Source organism: Microtus oregoni, unplaced genomic scaffold (genome assembly GCF_018167655.1).
Source record: "Microtus oregoni isolate MIOR12 unplaced genomic scaffold, Mior012 000007F_ref0000211, whole genome shotgun sequence".
Lineage (NCBI taxonomy): Eukaryota > Metazoa > Chordata > Mammalia > Rodentia > Cricetidae > Microtus > Microtus oregoni.
The window spans coordinates 21,802,102-21,827,021 of NW_024543066.1; the positions used below are offsets into that span (position 1 = coordinate 21,802,102).

General features: G+C 45.1%; 1 protein-coding gene across 1 annotated transcript in view; it reads right to left on the bottom strand.

The window, feature by feature from the left end:
- The window catches only part of Vwa3b (von Willebrand factor A domain containing 3B), a 169,678-nt gene that overhangs the window by 75,723 nt on the left and 69,035 nt on the right, over positions 1 to 24,920 (bottom strand). The window contains exons 8-12 of the mRNA XM_041655900.1: positions 21,981 to 22,171; positions 15,151 to 15,305; positions 9,448 to 9,586; positions 8,300 to 8,431; positions 195 to 293 (exon numbers count right to left, since the gene is read on the bottom strand). Coding sequence (XP_041511834.1) covers positions 195 to 293; positions 8,300 to 8,431; positions 9,448 to 9,586; positions 15,151 to 15,305; positions 21,981 to 22,171 — 716 coding nt within the window. The remainder of the gene's footprint in view (positions 1 to 194; positions 294 to 8,299; positions 8,432 to 9,447; positions 9,587 to 15,150; positions 15,306 to 21,980; positions 22,172 to 24,920) is intronic.

Genomic DNA, 24,920 nt, shown 5'->3' on the forward strand with positions numbered 1-24,920 from the left:
GTTCTATAACCAAGCAACTGTTGAAATTGTCATTCTCCTGCCTCGGCCTCCTATGTAAGTAGGATGGCAGGTTTGAGTCACCAAGATCAGCTTCTCTGCCTCGTGATGTCTCCTGGAAAGGTCTCATTCCCCCTCTCAGCATTCCCTTCCCACGACATTCTTCAACTGGTATTCATTAGTCTTTTAGTGAGTACCTGATCGGGTCTCCCATCCGTCAAAAGGTAGACGGTTTCTGTTTCTCTGTCAGCAAAAGCAATTTTCAGGGCGTTCAGGGTATTTGTGGAACTTCCAGCCTATGGGGGAAGAAAAGAGGCAGTCAAAACAGTTTGCACAAACAAGTGAAGTGTATTCTCTGCTCAGTGCGGGTGTGTGTGTGCGGGGGGGGGGGGGGGGGGGAGCAAAAAGGCATCTGAAATAAGAGACAAAATTTCATTGAGAAAATGACTTAAGACCAGGGATTTCAAGAAACCAAATTCCCAGGTGTGCCATCAGAGTCTCTAGCCAGGTAGTTCAAGATCTGCTATGAGCCAAGGCTGTGGGTTTCCTGTCTTGACAACTGGGGTCTTAATGAAATTTTCGTCTGTGTTTTTGTGTGAGATACTCACTCACTCAAGGCTGGCTTTGCTGTCAGCAGAGTTGGATCAAGCTGCCTGAATGCATCCCAGTTGGGATCATGTTCGTTTCAACTCAGGATTTATTTGTGCCACCCAGAATTCGGCAAACTCGAGTGTGGTCTTATTGCTGGCCTAATGATGAACACACGAATGTTTCTAGCATAAATCCAACCTACAAAGGTTAGGGTGGAACACTGACCTTAAATCGCATGATCGCATGACATATTTTTTTTTTTTTTGGTTTTTCGAGACAGGGTTTCTCTGTGGTTTTGGAGCCTGTCCTGGAACTAGCTCTTGTAGACCAGGCTGGTCTCGAACTCACAGAGATCCGCCTGCCTCTGCCTCCCAAGTGCTGGGATTAAAGGCGTGCGCCACCACCGCCCGGCTCGCATGACATATTATTGGATCTTATGTGAATGCATGGAGTCCTGATGCTCTGCTTTGTGTATGATGAAAATAAACAGACGTAGCAGGCAGCCTGGATCTATGGGTTCCATACCCCTGGGAGTCAATCAAGCATGTTAAAAATATTACACAGACACTGAATATCGAAAAAAATTCATTATTCCCCAAGTAATATATTATTGTAAGCATTCGCTATACTATTTTACATATATACTATATACAGCACTGTATTATGTTACAAACATGTAACTTGAAGGTGATTGAAAGAGATATAAAAGGATATGCATATTCATATGCAAACATGCTCCATTTTATATAAGCAAGATCTGTCAACTGGGGTATTCGTGGGGAGGGAGGGTGATCCTAGAACCACTTCCCCATGGCTACTGAGGGCTAACTGTATAAATTAAAATCATAATTAATCAAAGAGAATAGATTACGATTTATTTTCTCTCTTACATATAACATTAATCATAACACCACAATTGTTTGTACAAAAAAGAAAAATAGATAAACATTGCATGTCAAGGGGAAATAATGATAGGTTTTTAACAATGTCACCAAACACATCAAACAGTTATAAATTAGAAAATCTCATGACTCAGTTTAGCATGGTAAGAAATCAAATAAATTAGATTCGCCAGAGTGCACTTGAGTCAACACACAAAAATGAGCCTTACCAAGAAATAATCTTTGTCTGTAAGAACACATGGGACCTCAAGATTTCCAAAGCCTACTTAAGCCATCCCCCGCATCTCAGACCCAGGGTATCAGTTCAGCCAGAGTTGTAAGCTAGAAAAACAATCGTGATTGATCCAAGCAAGAAGAATTTATGCAAAGGGCATCTGGATAGCCTGCAGTCTTAGCATCTGGCAGGAAAACCTAGCTCGGGACCTCACACCATGGAGCGGGGCCCCAGTCCTGCTGCAAGCCTGCTCGGCAGGAGCCCCACTGCCACACCACCAGCACACCAGATGCTGTGGTTAGCCACACCAAACAGGGAACTGTCGCCACTAGGTGGACCAGCAGCCCACTGCCTCTGCCACCCAAGAAGCTTCGCCAGTCTGCACATGCCACCACTGTAATGGTTGGTAGACCCGCCATCTGAAGTCACTGACTCTCAACTCAAATTCAGGGAGAATACTCCGAGGTTGTGTGCCTGCGCCTTCGTACTTCCTCCTGAGTTGAATGGAGGCCAGAGTTTCTGCTTCCATATGGTGAGCAGGTTCTACGGCCCTTACTGGAATCAGGATGAGAAGATGGAGACGGTGGGCCAAAGGAATGGAAGTATCCAGCCCATACTCAAATCTTGTCAAGCTTCACAGTGGGCCTTGAATGCCCTTTCTGCTAGGACCTGCTTAAACCCAGACCCAGGTGGGGGTGCAATGACTCCTCCCACGCAGTTTCTCCCCCCTGGGCCTCTTCCAGCAGCCTCCACTAACTTTCCACAGGTAATAATAAGCCCCAATACTCCTGCCATGCATCATGCTGGGAATCAAACGCAACTGACTGGACCAGGCCAACGCTGTCTGGAGAGGGCTTCCTGGGCAATGCTAAGAGCCTGGATACACATCCCAGCGCTGTGCTAACATTGCTCTAGTGATGCCCAGCACAGGCTGCATTACTCTAACTGAGTGCATAGCTAAAGACACCTCCAGGTGGAGCTGGCATGGAAGGCTAATAAAAGATGGATGGATGAGCAGGCAAACAGAGACGACGATGGGAAGCCCCGCTTCCAGTTTTGTTCAGGATAGGATAAGTAATTCTATCACTATAGCATCCACATGAGGTAAACTGTTGGGAAAGTCATGGCAGTGCTGACGATAATAGAAAAATCTGCTGAGTATATCCTGGGCTAGGCACCTACAGCTCCTGCATTTTTACCCTGCAGTCGGACTTAGCAATTTCCATTCTCCCGTCCCCAGAAGGTCACCCACCAGAAACAGGTAACCCAGGGATTTGCCTTGCACCCCTGTGACAGCACCAAGTGGGTACTGAATGGGGGTCCCAGCAGCATGAGGGGGCTCTGAAAACTAAATTATCACTGTACCAAAAAGCCCACAAATGTAAACCAAATTGAACAGGCTAAACCTAAATACAGTGTCTGCTGGCTAAATGAGAAGACTTCAATGGGATTAGCGCCTCCTGATATAATAATAAAAATTTCCCCGAATGCAATAAAGAAAAATCACTCATTATACAAAGAGGTATAATGTCTGAGGAGAGTGGCCCAACTGATGCCCTCAGAGATCCCTGAGACAATAAAGCAGATGGAACATTAATACTGTAAGAGTTCCAGAAAAAGAGAGAGGGCAGAGTGAGGAATTTAAAAATATTTTTTAAAAAAGAATAGCTTTTTAAAAAAATCCCCAAGGGGCTCAAGAGATGGCTTGGGGCTTATAAGTGTGTACGGTTCTTCAGTGACTCAAATTTATTTCCCAGCACCCACACTGGGTGGCTCACAAACAGTTTGAGAAGCTTTCATGCCAATAATGATTGTATACAGAGGAGTCATCTCTGTTATACTTTTAGTATGTGTGGAGCATAAAGGGTGTAAACTGACATCAGGCTTGCTCCCTTGAAGTCAGAGCACATCAGATCAGGAGCTGTGTGACAGCCCCAGGAGCTGTGATGCCTCTGACCATGTGGGCATCACATTTGCATGCATAATCCCACTTCATACATACATACATAGACATAATTTAAAATAATAAAAATTTAAAAATCCTCAAATTTGCAGAAATTATAAAAACTGCAACTCAAGAAGCTGAGAAAACCCCCAATTAGGTTTAAAAAAATCTGTGAAAATCATAGCTAGATACATTGTATGCAAATTTCTGAAAATTAAAGAAACAAAACGAACTCCCTAAGAACAGCCCAAGAGAAATAGCATATTACAGTATCCATTAAAGAATTCCAATTTGGGCGGCAGCCACTTCTCATCTGAAAGCACAGAGACAAAAGGAAGCGACCCGACTTACTTCGGGTGTTGAAAGGACTGAATAACTCACATCTGGTGGAGACATCTACTCAGGGCCGATGGAGAACTGTGAGATTCTGTGGCTGGGAGTCTCATCTTTAAAGGGCGGCTAATGGAAGCTTACGACTCAAAAGAAATGGTAACAGAAACTCAAACCCTGAACATGAAAGTCATCAGAAAAGACCATCCTTAACTCCCCAAAGTTCCCAAGTCATGTGTTACAGTTTAAGAAGCTTTCATGCCGATAATGATTGGATACAGAAGAGCCATCTCTGTTACACTTTTAGTATGTATGGAGCACACAGGGTGTAAATTAATATCAGGTTTGCTCCCTTGAAGTCAGAGCACATCAGATCAGGAACTGTGATAAATGACAACTTTGCGTATGGAAAGCCACTAGAACAAGCATTCAGAAAACCACAAGAAGTGCTACAGTAAAAAGTGAAATGAAGAGTTACAAGGGAACACTAAAAGTGCCCAAAAGACCCACAAGAAGGCAAGAGAAACAATGAAACCAAGTATTCCACAATAGGGAATAACCAAATGGTAGACATTAGCCTTAGACATCAATAATACATACACACCCACACACCGTCTTATTACTCCATTACTTGACAGGGATCGGAGAACTTACAAAGTCTTGAGCAGATCCCTTAACATCTGGGGGGGGGGGGGCACTTCAAATACAGAAACATGGATAAGCCTGAGATCAAAGGATGAAAGTGATACATTGTCATAATAGTCTTTTAAGCAGGAATGGCAATGTTAACGGCACACTTTAGGTTTGTGGGGTAGGGATGTTGCTTTTTGTTTGGAGCTTTAATTTTGCTTTTGAGACTAGGTCTTGTTAGGTAGTTAAGAAGGGTTCCAACTCATTATCCTCCTGCCTCTACTTCCTAAGTGCTGGGGTATGCATGTCCTGCAAAGCCGGACTCACTCTATGCTTTAGAGCAGTGGAAATTACTAGGGACCAAAGAGCACATTAAATAATGACCGAAGAAGGCTCAGTCTACAAAGAGACCAACTCTAAATACAGAAGCGCCAAACAATAGAGTTTCAAAACACACAAAGCAAAATTTGATGAAGTTGAAGAAGAAAACAATAGGTAAATGGCTAATGATGGTTATTTTCTTTAATAGCCAGAACTGTGGGAGCTATTTTCCATAAATTTCAGTGTTTTGCTAAATTTTCCATAATTTCTAGTGAATTTTCCATTTTAATGAAACATTTTACAAATTTAAAAATAATTGAAATCATGCCAAGTTTGCTTTCAGTCATCATGAAATCAAAATTAATAACAGAAAGACAACTTGAAAATTACCACATACTTGGAAGTCAAATAATAGGTTTTAAATAATTCATGATTCAAAAAAGAAAACACAAAAAATTAAAACTAACTAGAAATTATGGAAAATTAAGTAAAACACTTAAATCTATAGTATGTAGTTACTACCATACTGGTGGGGAAATCTGTGCCCACAGTAGTTTACGCTGGAACAATGGAAACACCTCCAAAAGCAAGCTGTATTATTGACTAAAGAACCTTCAACAAGAAGAGCAATGCCCAGTCAGAGCAAGCAGAAATAGAAAGGATACAGGAGCAGAATCAGAGAGATTCAACAGTCCAGCACTACAGAAAACTAACAACAACAGGGTGGCTGTTTTTAAAACTGGGGACAGTGATGCCTGATATAATCTTGGCTCTTGGGAAGCTAGTGGGAAGCTGGATTTGGGCCAACCTGGGCTACACAACAAGAGACTGCCTCAGAAGAAGTCAGGCATGGTGGCATACACTGTATTCCCAGCTAAAGAGACTGAGACAGGAAGACCACAAGTTCAAGGCCAGCCTAGGCAACTTAGCAACCCTAACCCCAAACCGAAGATTCTAAAGGGCGAAGGATGGAGTTCACTGAGAACACTTGCCTGGCATGTTCCGATGTTCTGATTCAATTCCCAGTGTCACAAAACAAAACAAAACAAATCAAAAATCTGAAAAACGTTCTAGAAAATATCAATCAGTGTTCTTCAAAAGTGTCAAGATCATTCATGTCCAAGGAAGAATAAGAAGCTTTCTCCTACTGGGGGAGACTAGGGAAATACTGCAATTGGAAATGTTTAAGTGGAAAATCTGATGGGCTTTGACTAAGCTGCACTACCGTTCTGTTAATAGTACCAGTGTGAGCGGAGCAGAACCCACGGGTGCTCTCACCCAAAGAGAATGAATGTGTAATACCTCGGTAGACAGTGAGTGCTCCATTAACAACTGACCTCCTATTCCTGGTAGTTTGTAAAAAGAAGAGGACATTGGTAATACTGGAAACTTAACAAGTTGAGTATAGCCTTGACACTCTACCCAGGATAAGTTGGCCAATTACTTAAAAATATTATCTTTCTATTCAACATACTGCCTTCTTTTTCCATTTTAAAAACAACTCCTAAAGAACTTGGGACACTCCAGTGTCTGCCTGGGCCTGCTTTGATCAGTCCAGATTCAGGGAGTTCAGTAATGTCTGGTGTGGCTGCTGGGCAAATCTAGGACTCTATACTCAAGCAGTAAGCTATTTTAAGCAACTTCTTAACAGCCCTGTCTCAGATTTATAACTGTCTCTCAAATATCTGGAATGCCATATGGTTCTGGAGTATATTCGAGATTAAGAGAAGCTCAAGGCAAGAGAAAATTCTAAAAAAAGAAAGTCCTTCTCGGTAGCCTATGTGACAAGAAATAACAGCTTTCCAGTGTCCAGGAAAAACGCACTGTCTCCCTGGGTCCTCCTCCTCCTCTCTCCTCTTGCTCTCAGCTTTAGCTGCTCAGACTGTACTGTGCCCAGGAGTTCATTGCTTCTGAACAAAGTTCAGTAGGAACAGCTGCGTGGCCCCTCAGAGCCTTTGAAATGCTGATAGACCGTCAGATGGGACAGATCTGAAGGCCTGAGCACCCAAAATATTATCTGCTGAAATCTGTTTTCATCAAGAGGCTGCAACCTGAGCCCAGGACAGATTTGGAAAGAGAGCCACCTCGCCTTGTCCAAGGGTTATACACCCACAAATCCAACCAACTGAGGAATGAGTACACATGCATGTGCACACACGCACACACGTAGTAGTACGATTAATAAAAGCCCAGAAACAGAAACTGAGTTTCAACCTGAAGGTCAGAAAAGCAAAACAGCCAGCCATGGGCTCTTACCTCTACCTCAGTCCAAAATGGCGATTCTGCCTCCAGGAATCTCAGAATGAGACTGTGAGTGAGAGCTGTCTCCTCCCATTTTATATTCCTCTCCAGTATTGGAATTAAAGGCACGCACCACTACTTCCCAGTTTCTATGGCAAACCAGTGTGGTTACTGGGATTAAAGGTGTGTGTCACCACTGCCTGGTCTGTAAGGCTAATCAGTGCTGCTGTTTTACTCTCTGAACTTCAGGCGAGCTTTCATTATTAAATGAAATTATCACTACACACCCACATGCTCATTCGCACAGCTTGTGCACTTTTGATTGATTGTGTCTGGGCTTGGGGAGATGGTTCAATGGGTAAACCCTTTGCTATGTAAATGATGAGTATCTGAGTTTGAATGCCCAGAACTCATGTAAAAGCTGGGTGCAATTGTGTGCATCTGTAATCCCAGCACTCCTATGGTAAGATGAAAGGCAGAGAATTCCCAGAATCCCATGGGATTGCTACAGAAGCAGCAAATAACAAAGAGGCCTTGTCTAAAACAAGGCAGAAGATGTGGGCCAATGCACAAGGCTGTTCTCTGGCCTCCACAAGCTCATGTATGCCTGCATTCACAGGCACAAATCTGCAGACACACATATATAACATACACACGATGTGTAAATTCATATACATAAAAGATTATCTGTTTGGACCTATACAGGCTTTCCCCCCATCTTTATTATTTAAATGATACAGTATAATACCCGTCACTTGCACTGGGAGCTGTGGGTTTGTGGGGAGATAATTTTTGGCACATGGGGGGGGGGATTGTGTGGGCTCTCTGCGAATCTCACAGCATTTTATATTAGGGATTTGAGCATCTGTGGCTCTCATAGGATGCGGGGGAGGTCCTGGAACCAAGCTCCCATGGATACCAAGGGATGATGACTATAAATAGATGTTTATGTAGATGTTAAGATCTGACTAATGAGATTGGATGCATGTGACCTTTGCAGCCAAATAACTGCCCATGTATAGACACTGCCTTTCTTGGAGCTCAATCCATTCCTCAACAACTCCTAGCCCATGAGTGAACTCACCACCACGAGACATTCTCAGGCATCTCCCAGCCTAGACATTTTACCTTGATGTTTCTAACCCACGACTCGGCCTGTTCCAAATGATCGTCATTGATTTCAGTAAGTTTTTCCCGCCAAGCAGTTGCCTCACCATCAAAGGCCACAAAATTGAATTTACGCTTGTATCTCAACTGTTCCTGGAAGAAACAATTATTATTTAGCCATAAAGCCATCAAATGTAAGCAAAGCTGAAGTGAATCTCCAGGATATCCATTTTTAGCTCCAGAGGCTAGCTGAGAAGTATGTGCAACTGAAAAAACAGTTTCTGCTGCAAAAGGGATTTGAGCCAAATTTATAGAGTTTGGATGTTTGGCCGCTACAGATGTTATATATGAATGTACTGCTAGTATTATATGCCACCTACATATATGTAGGTAATATTGTACTGTAACATTAAATACTGACTTTAATACTGACACTAATGTAATGCTGATAAGCATGCTAAATGCATAAAGAAAGAATATTCAAAACGTCATCATTTCGGTCACTACCTCTTGGGAAAGGCTCTTATTTGGTACGTACATATTCGCTTGTCTTTCATCAGTCTACACCGTGCCGCCCCTACCCCAGAAGCTGGCTATATTTTGTATTTCTTAAACACTCTACACTCTCAGCACAACAGACTCATGACAATATTGTGAGACCTAGTTACTATGGAAACTGGATTCAGAAAGCAACCTGCTTCCAAGAAAATGATTCAGGGGCAGCCCAGGTGAGTGGGACAGAAACCGGGTGCCCCCATCATAGGCCTCCCCTCCTCCCATCTGCAACTTTGGGGCCGGTGCACACAGCTTCCCTAACAGACATAGGAAAGTAAGTTAAAAATTCAAGATAATAAAAATCTGGGAAACAACAGAGGTTTCTGTGTATCATAGGTTAGAGACAACTCCAGGCAGAAAGTATAGACACACACCTGAGTGACCCAGGGGTGATGGCGACATAAAGGACCGAATCAGAGGACAGGTCTGATTGCCAGGGAGCACTGAGAGAGTTCTAGAACAGCAGAGGGGCGCATTTCTGGACTGGCTTTCTCGGGAACCCTGCAGTGCAGTGTGGCCCTGCCCACTGTCCAGAGCCACTCCGGACAAGGACTACCGAAAGCATGTTTATGAGACAGCAGCCCAAGCACAAGCCCGTGACACCCCCATCTCACCCGTATGAGCCGGATGATCTTATCCTTCACCAGGTCCAGTTTGCTCTTCATTGAGTGAGATGTATCAATGAGGACGTAGACGCAATCTCCATACACTTTCCCAAAGAGGGCTCTACTCCCATCTTGCAGACACTTAATCCTAGACAGGAAAGAGTATCAAAATAAACAGAGTCTATGGACAGGATTGCCTTCATCGGAACACGGGGCTACAGAACCAGAACTCTGTCACGCTGTTTATACCTGATCTTTGATGAACGAATTCTTGACTTTCAGGTTTTAGTTTTTGTTGTTGTTTATTTTTCTATACAAAAAAACGCCTACATTTGAGGCTGGAGAAACGGCTCACACTTAAGATCACTTGTAGCTCTTGCAGAGGATTCAAATTCAGATCCCAGCATCCACATTAGGCAGCTCGCAATTACCCAGAACTCCAGCTCAGGGGGGACCCAATACTCTCTTCTGGCTTCTGAAGGCACTTTCATGTGCACACATGCAACCGTATCACACACACACACACACACACACACACACACACACACACACAATACTCTCTTCTGGCTTCTGAAGGCACTCTCATGTGCACACATGCAACCGTATCTCACACACACACACACACACACACACACACACACACACACAATACTCTCTTCTGGCTTCTGAAGGCACTCTCATGTGCACACATGCAACCGTATCACACACACACACACACACACAATACTCTCTTCTGGCTTCTGAAGGCACTCTCATGTGCACACATGCAACCGTATCTCACACACACACACACACACACACACACACACACAATACTCTCTTCTGGCTTCTGAAGGCACTCTCATGTGCACACATGCAACCGTATCACACACACACACACACACACACAATACTCTCTTCTGGCTTCTGAAGGCACTCTCATGTGCACACATGCAACCGTATCTCACACACACACACACACACACACACACACAATACTCTCTTCTGGCTTCTGAAGGCACTCTCATGTGCACACATGCAACCGTATCTCACACACACACACACACACACACACACAATACTCTCTTCTGGCTTCTGAAGGCACTCTCATGTGCACACATGCAACCGTATCACACACACACACACACACACACACACACACACACACTACTCTCTTCTGGCTTCTGAAGGCACTCTCATGTGCACACATGCAACCGTATCACACACACACACACACACACTCACACACACACACACACACACTCACACACACACACACTCACACACACACACACACACACACTCACATAAAAAGAAATCTTTTTAAGAAGAAAATTTTGCATTTCAACTGCACTCTTACCAGGGCCCTCCCCTTCCCATCACCAATTCAAGCGGGACAAAACAAAGAAAATCAATATGACAGAAAAACAGATGCAAAGAAAGCCACGAGCAAATAGCTTCCAGATCTCTACTATGTGGAGGCTCTCAGCTGTGACTCAAGAGGTCCCGAAATCAGCTCTCTCCCGAAGCCTGTGGGGTCTGTGGACAGGACTGAGCGACTTGGGGCCCTGAACCAACTAAGTACCAGGGGGTTGCATACACAGGGCTGCTGCTGTCGTCAATACTCGAGAGTTCATCACAGGATGCATTGAAACTCATGGCTTTAGAAAAAACCTTGCAGTGAGGGCTTGGGAAAGAGGACAGAGAAAATGCCTTATGGAATGGAGTTCAGCAAGTCTTAGGCAAGTGGGATTTGTAGGGCAAAATGCCAACCTTCATTTACTGTAGAGAAAGGTAGGGAGACTGGGAGGGATACAGAGCAGGTGGTGGGAGAGTCATACTCCAGATATCTGTGGTGTACTAGCGGTCTGGGTGAAGCAATGATCAGGGCATGTGTGTGCAGAAATTACAGAAGTCAAGGAGAAAAACCATCCAAGAGCGCTCACTGGAGCGTACACACCTGAGAACAGCAGCTCCTTTCCCCAGCAGTCAGGGCAGAGTGTCAAGTGGAATTCTCACTATGGTGCTACCTCGCTAGTAAAGCCAAGTCAGCCCTAGGATAAAGACTACTGTGGGCTTAATTAAACCTGTGTAACTTAAAATACAGATTAGACTCAAATTGTCTCTAAGCCATTTAACACACTCACAAAATATATATAAAATTGTAATCAAGTCTATCATTCAACAGTGTGAAAATTAAAAATGCCTGGAAATCCAGAAGAAAGGAGAAAATGACTCCCAGGCATACCAAGAAGCAGGAAAATATCCACGATTGGTGAAAATCTGATCAATAGAGCCCAAGCAACCCAGACACTAGAATTAGCTGAAAAGAAAAGGGGGCTATGCAGTCACTACAAATGTATTTCACGTGTCCAGGAAGAGAACCAGAAGAGAAAGAGAAGATGTAAAAAGGTCATCAACATTGCAAAAGAGGAAGTGGAATGTCAGAGACAGCGAATGGGGAAGAGTTCTGAGAAACGCTGAGTCCTAGACAAGATGTAGTGCCGTTCTCCTGAGCTCAAAGCAGCTGTGGTTACCTTTACAGGAGCTGCATAAAGCCAAGTCAGTTAGAAGAATCCAAGCCAGGGTGGGGCGGTGCTCCTGAGGCTCCAGGAGAGCACTTGCTGGGGAACTATCGGCAGTTTATTGCTGCTGGGGTAGGGACTTGCTCTTTTTGAGGGTGTTCTCGCTGGCAGGTTTCCTACACTCCAGTGGATGGCCCCATGCCCGTTCACATAGGGACAGCACTAACTAGTCTTAGTAGTTACAAAGAAGGAGAAGAAGGCGAAGAGAAAAGAAGAGAAAGAAGTCAGTGATGAGGACAGTGGCATAAAGCATTGCCATGTTAGGGGTTACAGGTGGAACTGAAGGAGGAAATTTCTATTTCTTTACATATATGTAATGGAATTCTCAAATATAAATACAAATTATAATAAATAATAAAATGTAAAACCCCCTAAGTGGGACACCTAGAAGGACACATCTGAACTGGTAAGTAAATTATATAGCATTCATAATAAGCGAGACAGCAGAGAAAAAGATCAGAGAATTTCTTATAGCATAGTAGTGAGAAACAATTCAAAGTGAAACAGAAAACTAGCAAGAAAAAGTCCTGTAACAACAAGAAGTGTGTCTGTAATTAGGCTCTGCAACAGACAGGAAAGGGAGAAACAGAAAAGAGAGTCAAAATAATGTTCTATTTTGATGAAAACAGTCTGCCCACAGATTCAAGGAGATCAAAGAACCTATCAGAAGAGAAGAGAAGAAACCATAGCAAAGCACATCACAAATTTGATGAAACCCAGTGATTAAAAGCAGCAAGGGGCAAAAAATAATAATAATAATAATTACAGTGCAGAGGAACAAGTCTAAGAATAAAGGTCTTCTTATCACAAACCATGCAGACCAGAATACACTAAAGATTTTAAAAAGAAACAACTGATAAAAATTTCTAGCTAGAATTCTATGCTTAACAAAAAGATCTTTAGAAGGGGGGGGGGTGAATTAAAGAGGTTTTCACTCTCACAGCGCTAACACAATCCATCACTAACAGACTCGAACCACAACAGATACTAAGGAGGCTTTTCAGATAGAAACGAAGGAATGCCCAGTGGAAGTCTGGATTTACATAAAGGAGTAAAGAGTAATAGAAATGAACAAATACAACTTGTATTTATTCTAAGTGTTAGTCATTAGAATAGGACATTAGACTATAGAGAAAACAGAAAAAATGATAAGATCCCAGATTTAAATCTAAGCGAGTTAAATGTGAATCATCATGTCACACCATCAAACATCTGTCTCCAAGAAGCCCAGTTAATGATGAGTCAGATAGGAAGAGAGAAAAAGAAAAAGATGAACCCTGGAGACAATGATGATTGTTAAGCTGGAGTCACTAACTACTCAGATATCAGAGTAAGTACATTTCCTAGTAAGGAATTTTAGCAGAGTTGAACAGGACATTTCATTATTATAAAGGAGCTGATCCACCAAGCAGATATAACATTCTTCAACATACATGCACCAACTAACAGAATTTCAAAGTAGTAAGGAAAAGTTGATAGACCTGAAAGAGCCACACAGAAATGACTCAGCGATTTCAACTTTTTTTCAATAATTTATAGAACAACTAAAGAAAAAAAATCAGTATGGATGACTAGCACAATACAACCAACAAAATGAAATTTATATATCTAACTAACATATACAGCCTACTTTCCAAGAAATGTTAATGTTGTCCAAGATCTGTACCACAAAATCTTTCTACAGAGAAGGAAACTCCAGGCTTTAAAGGTGAATTCTGCCAAACATATAAGGTAGAGATGGTGCCAATTCTCAGAGTTCTGCAGGAAACAGAAAAGGAAAAGAGCTCTTGATACCCGAAAGGCAAGGGACAAAGGAACCCAGAGGCTGGAATGCATTGAAAGCAGCATGTCCCCTACAAGACTAGAAACACAAACTAAAGAGTCATCTCTGAAGCCATAGCAAGGGAGACTCTCAACACAGGGAAGCTTTCTGTGAGTAATCCATCACCATGTGACCTTTGAGATGCTGGGGCTCTGGGTACAAATACTAGGCAGTTGGGTATCTGCTACATGAGACTTTGTAATAAAAATGGCACAAGGATGGAGGGGACGCTCATTTTCAAATGGTTGTAGCAGGCTGCCACTGGCTTAAACCCATTAGATTTAGCATCTGGCATAATCCACAGAGCAGATTTACAAATGTCATCACTATTCCCACTTTATAACCAAGGAAACAGATGCAGAAAAACATTAACTAACTTGCCCAGGGCCAACCAGCAAGTGGCAGAGCTGAGATTTTCATTGTTTTTTAATTTCTTATTTTTCCAGTTCTCTGAGACCTCAGGGCCAGTATCTCTAAATGAATTTGATCTCCATGGTCTAAAACTGTCTCCTGATATCTGATACCTGAGGGTGTTAATTTAAATTATCCACATGGAATCAACCCTGAGGTCATGGCATTAGTACACCATACTCAATGAGCATGGCAGATTGTAAGAGCACAACAGGATAAAGACAGATAGGAGGTCATGCATTCTCATTGTTTTCTAAAATATATACAGCATCTGATTATTTTGCAATTTGTCACAGCTATGTAAGAGCTGCCTTGAGCTGGAATAGTTCTGTAAGAGAGTATAGATGCAATATAGTCTACAATATACCCATGGCTCACAACTGCCCCCCCCAGCATAGATAGAAGTACCCCTTAATCTCCTAATAGCCATCACTTCAAAACTGCTCCTTTGGAAGCTGAGGAGATGGCGCCATTGACAAAGTGCCTGTCACAAAAGCGTGAGGACCCCAGCTCTGATGCCCAGCACCCACATAAAAGCCAGGGATAGTGGTACATATCTGTAACCCCAGTCCTGGGTAGACAGGCAGCTCTCTGGGGAGCGTTAGTCAGCCAGCCTAACTAATCACTGGGCTCCAGGTTCTGTGGGAGACCCTGCCTCAAAAATTCAGATGGACATCAACCTTTGTCTCCCTTCTAACACGCATACATGTACATATGTCCCCCCACCATGCACACACAATAACAACTCTGTGTTCTGTTTCTGATGAAATCTGAATACCAGTAATAATATCATCAATAAAGCATCAAATGGACTCTTTGACAATGACGTCTATTGGTCACTTCACTCAGTTGGGCTCATGCGGTATTGCACGAGAGACTACTAGCTCACTCGTGACCACATATGAACACACCAACCTCCTCTGGATCCTGGCCAGGGCTGTGTGAATTCTCTCACTGTACCATCTGCACTTCTCCTTGGTGATGCTGACGTGGACCAAGCTCCCATCCTTCCAGGGAACGTGGATGAATCTGTTGCAGTATTTGGCATGGATTGTCTTCCTATTGGAGTCCTAAAGAAAGGACAAAGTCACAGGCTCGAGCAGGTTCTCAGCGGGGGGGGGACCCACAATTCCTCACATGGGTCCACAAGAATAACTAGAAACTGAATAAAGTCTGGTCATCTCTGTATCCATCTTGTATCTGTCTCCTCTGAAGCCATTACCCGGTAAATCTGCACATTGGGATGTTAACTCCAAAGGAGTGCCTGAACATAACGTAACAGTGGCTAGCATTGCCCCTTCTGCAAGGATACCGATAAGAGCAACCGAAACATCTCACTGTGCAGAGTCCTGTTCCAGATCCCCCCTGATACCAGCCAAAAAGGCGCCTGAAGGTCTGTGCTAAACCTGCAATTTCTCCAGATTCCAGGAACAGTGGAGCCTCAAAGATACATGACTCTATAATGAGTGCCTTCCCCCACACAGCAGCCGTAACTATCTTACAAACCAATCCTCTCAACAATGGCGGTAACAACTTCAAACCTCACAGAACCAGATCTGAGGCAAGATCAAACAGATGGAGTTTGCCCAGGACAGCTGAAGTCGACAGCCCTTTCCCTTTGACCCAGTTCTTCCTGTATGAAGACTACAGTTCAAGGCGGTACCCCAAAGACAGACTTTGGGGTCAATGAACTTCTTTGACTACACTTCGCAATGTGAACAGCAGCATGTTGATGAAATCATTTACTCTTACCTCTCTAAATGGAATAATGGGATATGAATGAGCCCATTCTGTGGGGAATCCCAGGCCTTGGGCTTTGGGGCTAAAACTGTAATAACAAGGCCACTCAGAAACCATATAAGGAAGAAAAATAGCCAAGTAGCACCCCCATCTCTACTTGACTCGTACACCTCTAAGCACACATCTCCACTGAGAGATCATTCACGTCTAAACTCAACAAACATGTGCTGGTGTCTGCTTCACAGACAATCCTGTGATAGAGGCCATGGACAAGGTCAGAAGTACAAATGTGATCACATCTGTGTCTTGGAGAAGCCAGTGATTCCTGCAAGGGGAGGGAAGGAGAGGGGAAAGGAGAGAAAAAGAAAGGAAGAGGGAAGGGAGGTGAGGAAAGAAGGGGAGCAAAGAGAGATGGAAAGAGAAGGGGACGGGAGGGGATAATAGAGATGATAGGAAGGAAGGAAGGAAAGAAGAAAGGAAGGAAAGAAGGAAGGAAGGAAGGAAGGAAAGAAGAAAGGAAGGAAGGAGAGGGGAAAGAGCATTAGAAAATAAGAATTGATCCCTGAATTTAAAATTTCATACATCCCAGCTTCCACGGAGAAGTGGGGATTTTGCATAATCAGAGTAGATTCTGAGACACAGGAAGGGAAGGGAAGAGCTGGAGAAAGAGAATGGATCACATTTGTTGGAAGAGTTGGCCTTCAAAGAGAAACAGAAGGAAGCAGATGAGGCACAGGCAGAGGCAGATACCAGTAGTCATCACTCCGAGGGGGTGGGAGCCATGCACAGTAGGAAAAAGCCATCAAATGCCTGTGTGTAATCAAATATCATACAGTAGCCTAGGGAGATGGCTCAGCTGGTAAAGTACCTCCTGCACAGCATGAAGACCTGAGTTCAGATCCTCAGCACTCATGGAAATAGCCGGGCATATAGCACACATGTAACCACAGTCTGGCAGGCGGAGGAGCGGCAGAGGAATGATAGAGACAGGCAGATCCTCAGCACACTGGCCAGCCAGCCTAGCTAAATCAATGGATGAGCTTCTGGCCCAGGAAGAGCCCCTTTCTCAAAAGAAGAAATAAGAAGGAGTGCAATCAAGAGCAGTGCATGACATTGACCTCTGACCTACACACATGCACGCGCACGCATGCACGAGCAGATACACACAATCATAAAATGCATGCTTATAAACTGATGGAAAGCTCTCGAAGACAACATTCAGTGTCTAAAGTAAAAGGGGGAAATGAATGAACAAGTCAAAGATGAGTCCATGCATGGAGTGTTAGATAGGAGCAAGTTCAACTTTTCCTGGGGATGGAAGCACTAATCCAAAGTGAAACTGGGCATCGCGGCTGAGTGCTTGTCCCCAGATCTCTCCAGAACAGTCAATGGTCATTCCCAGAAAATGGCACAACGTTGGATTTCAATAGCTTTGGGGAAAGTCCTAGAAAAGTAATCTAAGAGGTATGGTTAGAATTGACTGTGTGGGCTATGTTTGCAGACCTTCATAATAACTAAGTCGAAGGCACACCTACGGCAGGGAGGGGAATGGCGGTGTGGAGGAGGAAGTCGTTGGAAGAGGGGCTACAGAAAAAAAAGACCAGAGTGTCATAAGAGCCATCCACGTGGAACTGACATCCTGAAGACTGAAAACAGGGGCTGGAGTCCACAGTGGCAAGGAACAAACTCATCTTCAAGGACATGAGCAGGTGAAGTGGGCTCAGCATAGCCCGAGGAGGTCTGACGACTTGGTAAGGCTGGTCAGGAAGCAGCAACAGGAGAGAAGGCTACCACCCACATCAGGCCAATGGGTTCAAGAGAGAGAGTCCAGCCCAAGAGCTCACGGGTCACATAGGGACAAGAACCAGGAGACAGGTGGTGGGTCAGTGGTCAGCGATACACTGCCAAAGGGGGTGGGAAGGGAGCTGTCCTCCGCCATGGTGCCTTTTCTCTTCTTCTCCACCACACTCCTGGGACTGTCCCACAAAAGCATCCTTCCTGCCTATCTCTCAGTCCCGCGATATTTCCCTGGAAGTCAAGCACAGCCAAGCAAAGCAACAGCAGGCCACAAAGCCACGGGGAGGCAGGCTACCAGGCAGCAGCATGACAGAATGGCATAGTGACGTGGCAGCCCAGAGGGTCCCATTCGCAGCAGCCTCTGTCTGTCACAGGAGGACTTCCTACCAGCCAGGAGGCCCAGCAACCTCATCCCCTCCGGTTTGAAACTGAGCACAAGCAGCTAAGGTATCTTGACGAGACAGAGCACAAAGCACTCCCAGGGCTGATTCTCTACTTGTGACGTCAGTGTCTGTGATAGAGAAAAGACCGCGTCTCCTGGGCATCTCCTACCAGCTAAGCTCTGTGCTCAGACAGGCAGGTCCCAAGTTGGACCTGACAACGCTCAGTTTAAAGACAGAAAGAAGGAAGCTACTGGTAGTGAATTGAACCCCGCACCTTCATCCATCTTGGAAACACTACACACCAAGGTCTTTCTAGTCATTCATTTCTCAGATGTGAACAACTACACCACATCTAAACCAATGTTTATATAGATAATCATACACTGGATTCGCCCCCTGGCTGCCAGGAAACTCTAAGAGTCCACCCATTTTATAGCCACAATGTCCCCCTACATAACACAACCTTGGGAGCAACCCAACTTGGGACCTAGGGTCTGAAAATATGAAGGAACAATGTTTTCCCACCACCATCTATGAAAAGGAATAGTTAGCATAATTCTCAACCTTCACCATATTATTATGCATTAGCACAGGAAACGTGAGCTAAGCTCCACATTTGTAAGCCTCTTTCTTCAAACTGGCCCTTCAAATTTCATTGAAACTGCAAAGAAGGAAGGCAAAGTCCATAGTAGAGCCTGACCCAGAGCCTGCCATATTGTCGGAAGCTCACAGCGGGCTATGTCAAAATCGGCAAGGGTGAATACTTATAAATACCCAGGACTGAATATTTTCTAAGTGAAAATTTAGTTATGGATGACTTCCTGAACATGACTGAATGATGTCTACAAAGCTAGAAAACTGTGCTCGGGAGGAAAGCCACTAATGAGATTTCCCCTGTGCAGCAGCAATTACTCGGCCTCCTAGGATACGGCAGGAAGCAAGCTTTTCGTCAATGCTGCATTTTTCTAATTCAATTTATGTATTTTCCTCCTGCAGTCCGTCATAAGCACACAGGGGTAAGGAGGTAAAAGCACAACACAGCGGAACCTGAATAGCTAGAAGAAAACAGCCTGAACAGGGAGGGAGGTCAGGCAAGGAGCTGGGTGGTCAGCCAGCGTAGTTACACATCAGAGTGGACAGGGTCCCCTCTGGTGGATCTACAAGCCTCTCAGTAATGGCCTTGACCCTGAATCACAGCCTTTAAGGGTGTACACACACACACACACACACTAAGTGACCCAGTATTTGAGCAGGGCATTGATCCTCCCACGTCCTCCATTTCCAACACACACACACACACACACACACACACACACACACACACACACACACAATTTTCTGCTTCACAATGTGACACTGCTTAGTCTCTCTGTCCATCTCTGGATATATTAATAATTGATTCTGAGTATCGTGGTCCCTGCTCTCCACCTACACATGACCATTTCCTAGTGTGCAGCTGTTGGTCCTCCACCTTCACCCTCACCTGGATGTCTGCTATGGTTTGAACGTGGTTTGTCCCCACCGTACTGAGTGTTCGTCCCCAACAGGGCGGTGCCAGTAGGTGGTGCCTTTAAAAGCTGATTAACAGACACCCCAGTATTTCTGTTGGCGTGAGTTAGGAGGCTCAGAAGTGGGATTAGTGACCCTAACAGTGGACTGTTACAAACTACATCAGTTCCCTGCCTGGGCTACTTTTCTTGCTGCTGTCACAAGGTACCCAGCAAACCCAAGTTAAGGGAGGAAGTGAGGTTTTGTCATGGCCCATGGTTTGAAGGTACAGTTCGTCGTGGTGGGGAGGGCATGGCAGCAGGAACACGGGGCAGCTGCTCAACGCCGCATCTGCAGTCAGGGAGAAGAGAGATGGGTGCCGGTGCTCAGCTCGCTCTCTCTCTCTCCTTTTCAATCAGTCTAGAACCCCAAGCCCTGGACTGGTGTTGCCCACATTTAGGGTAGATCTTCACACCTCTCTTAGCCCAATCTAGAATCTCCTTCACAGGTAAGCCCAAAGTTTTTTCTCCCAGAGATTCTAACTCATGTTGAGAACCATCAACCATTGCAGATCACACTTATCTCCCCTCTCTCTTTTCTCCCCTCCCCTCTCATCCGTGACATAACTAATGTAAAATTCTGGTACCCACCTCAGACCTAATGACTCAAATGCATGATGGGAGAGTTTAGAAAGCATTCAAACTGAGAATAATTTGGTCTTTGGGAGCCAGAGTCAGACACTGTGAGAAGTTGCATCCCCATGGACCCCATTTGGCACAATGGAACTCTATCTCTCAGAGCTTGAAACACAGGCTCATCTGCTGCTAGGAGCCTTTGGAGAATGCAATTTTATGTTTACTGGAAATTTACTATATGCTGGCAGGTGCTCACTGGAGTAATGCATCTTCAAGATGTTTGAGATTCAAGAGGACCACAGGGACACCTGGTTCTTACATGCTCACCAGCAGTTTCTCCCTTCTATTCAACATGGGAGAACACAGAGCCTCTCGTCTGACATAATATTGAACAATTCAGAAACTTGCAAGACTTGAACTTCTATACCCAGCTGGTAGCTTGGGTATAACTCATTTCTATCTGCTGTTATATCTTAAAATCTTGAGTGTGTCTCCAAAAGGGCCTATGGTGTAGGCACCCATGGTGGCAGTGTTGGGAGCAGGGAAAGCTCTAAGAGGTAAGGTCTACTGGAAGATCATGGGGACTGCTGATGCCAGGAAGTCATGCTGATCTTGAGGAATGAGATCTGGTTGCAGCACAATGAAGTCATCAGCACTTCAGCCTTCTGCCCATGGCTAGCTAGTTCTGCCCATGGCTAGCTAGTTCTGCCCATGGCTAGCTAGTTCTGCCCATAGCTAGCTAGTTCTGTCCATGGCTAGCTAGTTCTGCCCCATGGCTAGCTAGTTCTGTTCATGGCTAGCTAGTTCTGCCCATGGCTAGCTAGTTCTGCCTCATGGCTAGCTAGTTCTGCCCCATGCTAGCTAGTTCTGCCCCATGGCTAGCTAGTTCTGCCCCATGCTAGCTAGTTCTGTTCATGGCTAGCTAGTTCTGCCCCATGGCTAGCTAGTTCTGCCTGTGGCTAGCTAGTTCTGCCCGTGGTTAGCTAGTTCTGCCCATGGCTAGCTAGTTCTGCCCTTGGCTAGCTAGTTCTGCCCCATGGTTAGCTCATTCTGCCCCATGGCTAGCTAGCTCTGTTCATGGCTAGCTAGTTCTGCCTGTGGCTAACTTATTCTGCCCGTGGCTAGCTAGTTCTGCCTGTGGCTAACTTATTCTACCCGTGGCTAGCTAGTTCTGCCTGTGGCTAACTTATTCTGCCCGTGGCTAGCTAGTTCTGCCCATGGCTAGCTAGTTCTGCCCATGGCTAGCTCGTTCTGTCCGTGGCTAGCTAGTAATGCCCGTGGCTAGCTCATTCTATCCATGGCTGCCCATGGCTTTCTGCTTCTCTGTGACACCGCTAGGAGTTAGGGAATTGCATCAGAGACTAAATAGATGGTACCTACCTGGTATTAGGCCTCCAAAAGTGTGAGCTAACTATAAGTTTTTCTTCAAAAAGCACCTAGCATCAGGCATTTTGTTTTGGCCACTCAAAACAGACTAAGACGTGTAGAAGCCATGCCCAGGCTTTGACTATTCCTGTGGGTACCATCTAGAGAAGAAGGCGGGAGGCAAAGGGACATCTGTTTCACGGAAACCCTGGATGATTCCCTTCCCTGCCGTTTTTCACTGTAGTCTTTCCCTCGGCTGGTGATCCAAGGGATGCTTCTTGCTCCCCCACCCCCAGGCCAGAAGAGAAGGCCCACAGCCCCACCAGCTTTCACCTACCGCACTGGTCTGCACAGACTCGTCTTCCGGTTTGGCTCTTATGTCAACGACTCCATCAGCGTGGCGGAAGGAGCAGTCAGTAAGGACATCATAAAAGGTCAGTTTCTGGGCCTTCAAGCTGTATTTCTGGAGCCACTGCTGAGAATCCCAGGTGTCTTCTGTGTTTTCTTTATTCTCGGCAGGTGTTGCTCCTGGAATCATAGTTCATCAGTCGCTCAGATAGCATGACCAGTTCCTCCAACACTCCCACCCTCATATTTACTGTCTGGAACATTCCCGCTAAGACCATGGAGCCCAAGCATCTCCTCAGGAAGGGGGGGACTCTTCGTTTTACCTCATTTCCTCCTCTATGTGTGTGAAATGGCCTCACACCAGAATGGCTCTGGCTGAGAGACTAGGACCAGAGGCCAAGAAAGCATTGAATACAGGGTCAGAAGCTTTGGGTTCAAGTCCTGGCTGTGCCCTCTACTACCATAGGCAAGTAGCTCAGATGTTGATTCACCCATTTGGCCATTCTGAGCTCAGGCAAATATCTCTACCTGCAGATGGAAGACGGTATCTGCTTGGCCTTCGTGGAGATTCTGATTTTATATTTATGGAGAATTTATTCTAGGCTGCCAGGTTATTAATATAATGTATTCATTCTATTCAGTATGGGAGGAGAGTGGGATTTTCTTTTGACACACTGTTAACTAATCAGGGACTGCTAATGCCTGAATTCCTATAGGCCTAGTTCATGGCTTAGGTATAGCTCATGTAAACTAGTGATATAATCTAGAAATGTCTTGAGAGCGGACCCAAAAGTTTATGTGGTAGATATTTGGTTCCCAGGGTGGCAATGGGGCTTCTCATAGTCAGTTCTCAATATTAGTGGTTTCTAAACTCCAGCAACATGCATGAGGGTCATGAGGTCTGGGGCAGAGACCGAGATTTTGCATGAGTTGTGTCTCCGTTCATTTTGTGTTGCTGTGGCAAGCAGAGCAATTCAGCAAATCTAGTCACTTGTGTGTGCTTCACGCAAAGGGGATATAGAAGGAGGCTCATGCAGCCTCTAGGCAGGCAAGGTCAGACAACATGCAAAGGTCGCTAGGCCCTGTTCAGAGTGTGGCCCTCAGCTCTGCGGGCTCAGAAACCTCATCTGTCAGCTGAAGTGCCTGGCGCTCTATCTAGAATGTCTCATTCTCTCATCTCACAGGGTACACCCCACAAGGCTAGCTGTCCACCAGCGTTAGGTACATTCTCCTCTGCTGTCTTCCAGAGGTCAGCAGTACCAGTGTATCCCGTCTCCAGGAAGGACTGGTTCAAGGACCACGCTGTGAGCACCTCAATCAGAGGCTGCTTAAACTTCTTGTGATGGTGCACGAAACCGACACCCTTGCCCCTGTACACTTCAGATCATCCCTAGATCCCGTGTAAAACCCGACACAGGGCAACACTTGCCCACGGTCGCCGTACTGTACTGTTTAAAGAACACTAACAGAATCCCTGCGCATGGCTGGTACAGTGGCTTTTTTTTTTCTTAAATATTTGTGATTCATAGTCGGTTCAGTCCTTGGAGCCTAAAACTACAAGGCACTAACCGACATCAAAAGTTGCTCCTGGGGTTTGTCCTGCTTTGTTTTCCGTTGCTGTGAAAAACACCGAACTAACTGCAAGGGTTTATTTCAACTTACCGTGTATAGTTCATCATCTAGAGAAGCCAACGCAGGAACCCAAGGTAGGAACTGAAGCAGAAGCCACAGGGAAACACTGCTTCCAAGACTCACTCACCTTGCTTTCTCAGACAACCCAGGACCACGTGCTGAGGGGGTGACACCGCCCACAGTGGGCTGAACTCTCCCACATCCACTATTAATCAAGAAAATGCCCCCCAGACAAGCCCACAGGCAGAGCTGATGGAAGCAATTCCTTTTTTGAGGTTCCCCTTTCCCAGGTGACTCTAGTTTGTATCCAGTTGTCAAAAGCTAGCCAGCACGGAGTTAGAGAGACGGCTCTGTGGTTAACAGCATGTACTGCTCTTGCAGGGGACCCGAATATGGTTCCCAGCACCTGTACTGAGCAGGTCACATCTGCCTGTAAGTCCAGCTCTGAAGATTCCAATGTCCTCTTCTGGTCTTTGAGGGCACCTAAACTCACATGCATGCATGCACGCACGTATATACACACACACTATTTTTTAGTAAAAATAAATCTTTAAATGAAAGATTAACTTACTGCTAGGCTTACCACATGTAAGGGGCTATATAATTAGACCAGAACCTGGGGAAATAAAACAGCTTGCAGCCAATTAGTCCTCCGTAATGTGTGAAGAGGCTGCCTGTGAGTGTGTCAGCTGAGCCGTTGTCCTCAGATTTTAAAACAATGCCTCGACAGACTCACTCTGAAACCTCCTGGAGTCGGAACTGATTAAAGAAGGCTCTGCTTTCAAACTTCAAGCCAATGTGGCATCAAAAGCCCCTCTGAGCGACATCCTGAACGGCAGCCGTTGGCGTCCATGTAAACCACAATGTCTTCCTACCCTTCTCAAGGAATTCAAGCAGCTGCCTCCCAGGACACTCAGCCCCTTGAGCTTCCCCTGGGAGCTTTTGGCACCACTGCAAGCAGCTAAAAGATGTGGTTGTCTGTAGGGAGATGAGCATCCTTGGAGATGCCTTCCTATGACGTCTTCAGTCGTTGTTAATCACTCTCTGCATCTTGGGCTCCTCTTTATGCCCTCCTTATATAGCTGGTCCCTTTCCTCCTTTTTCCTGTTCAAATTCTTCATTCAATGATTTCCATAGCAACACGTATCCTTTTGCTCTGGGGGCCTACCTTCTTAAGGAAAAGATGAAGGTTCTTCATCAAGGATAAATCCAAACTTAGGAGAAGAAGAACTTTCTGGAAGCCATACAAACCAGTCCTAGCAAGGGTTTTTAAAGAGTCTAAGATGAACCTTCACCT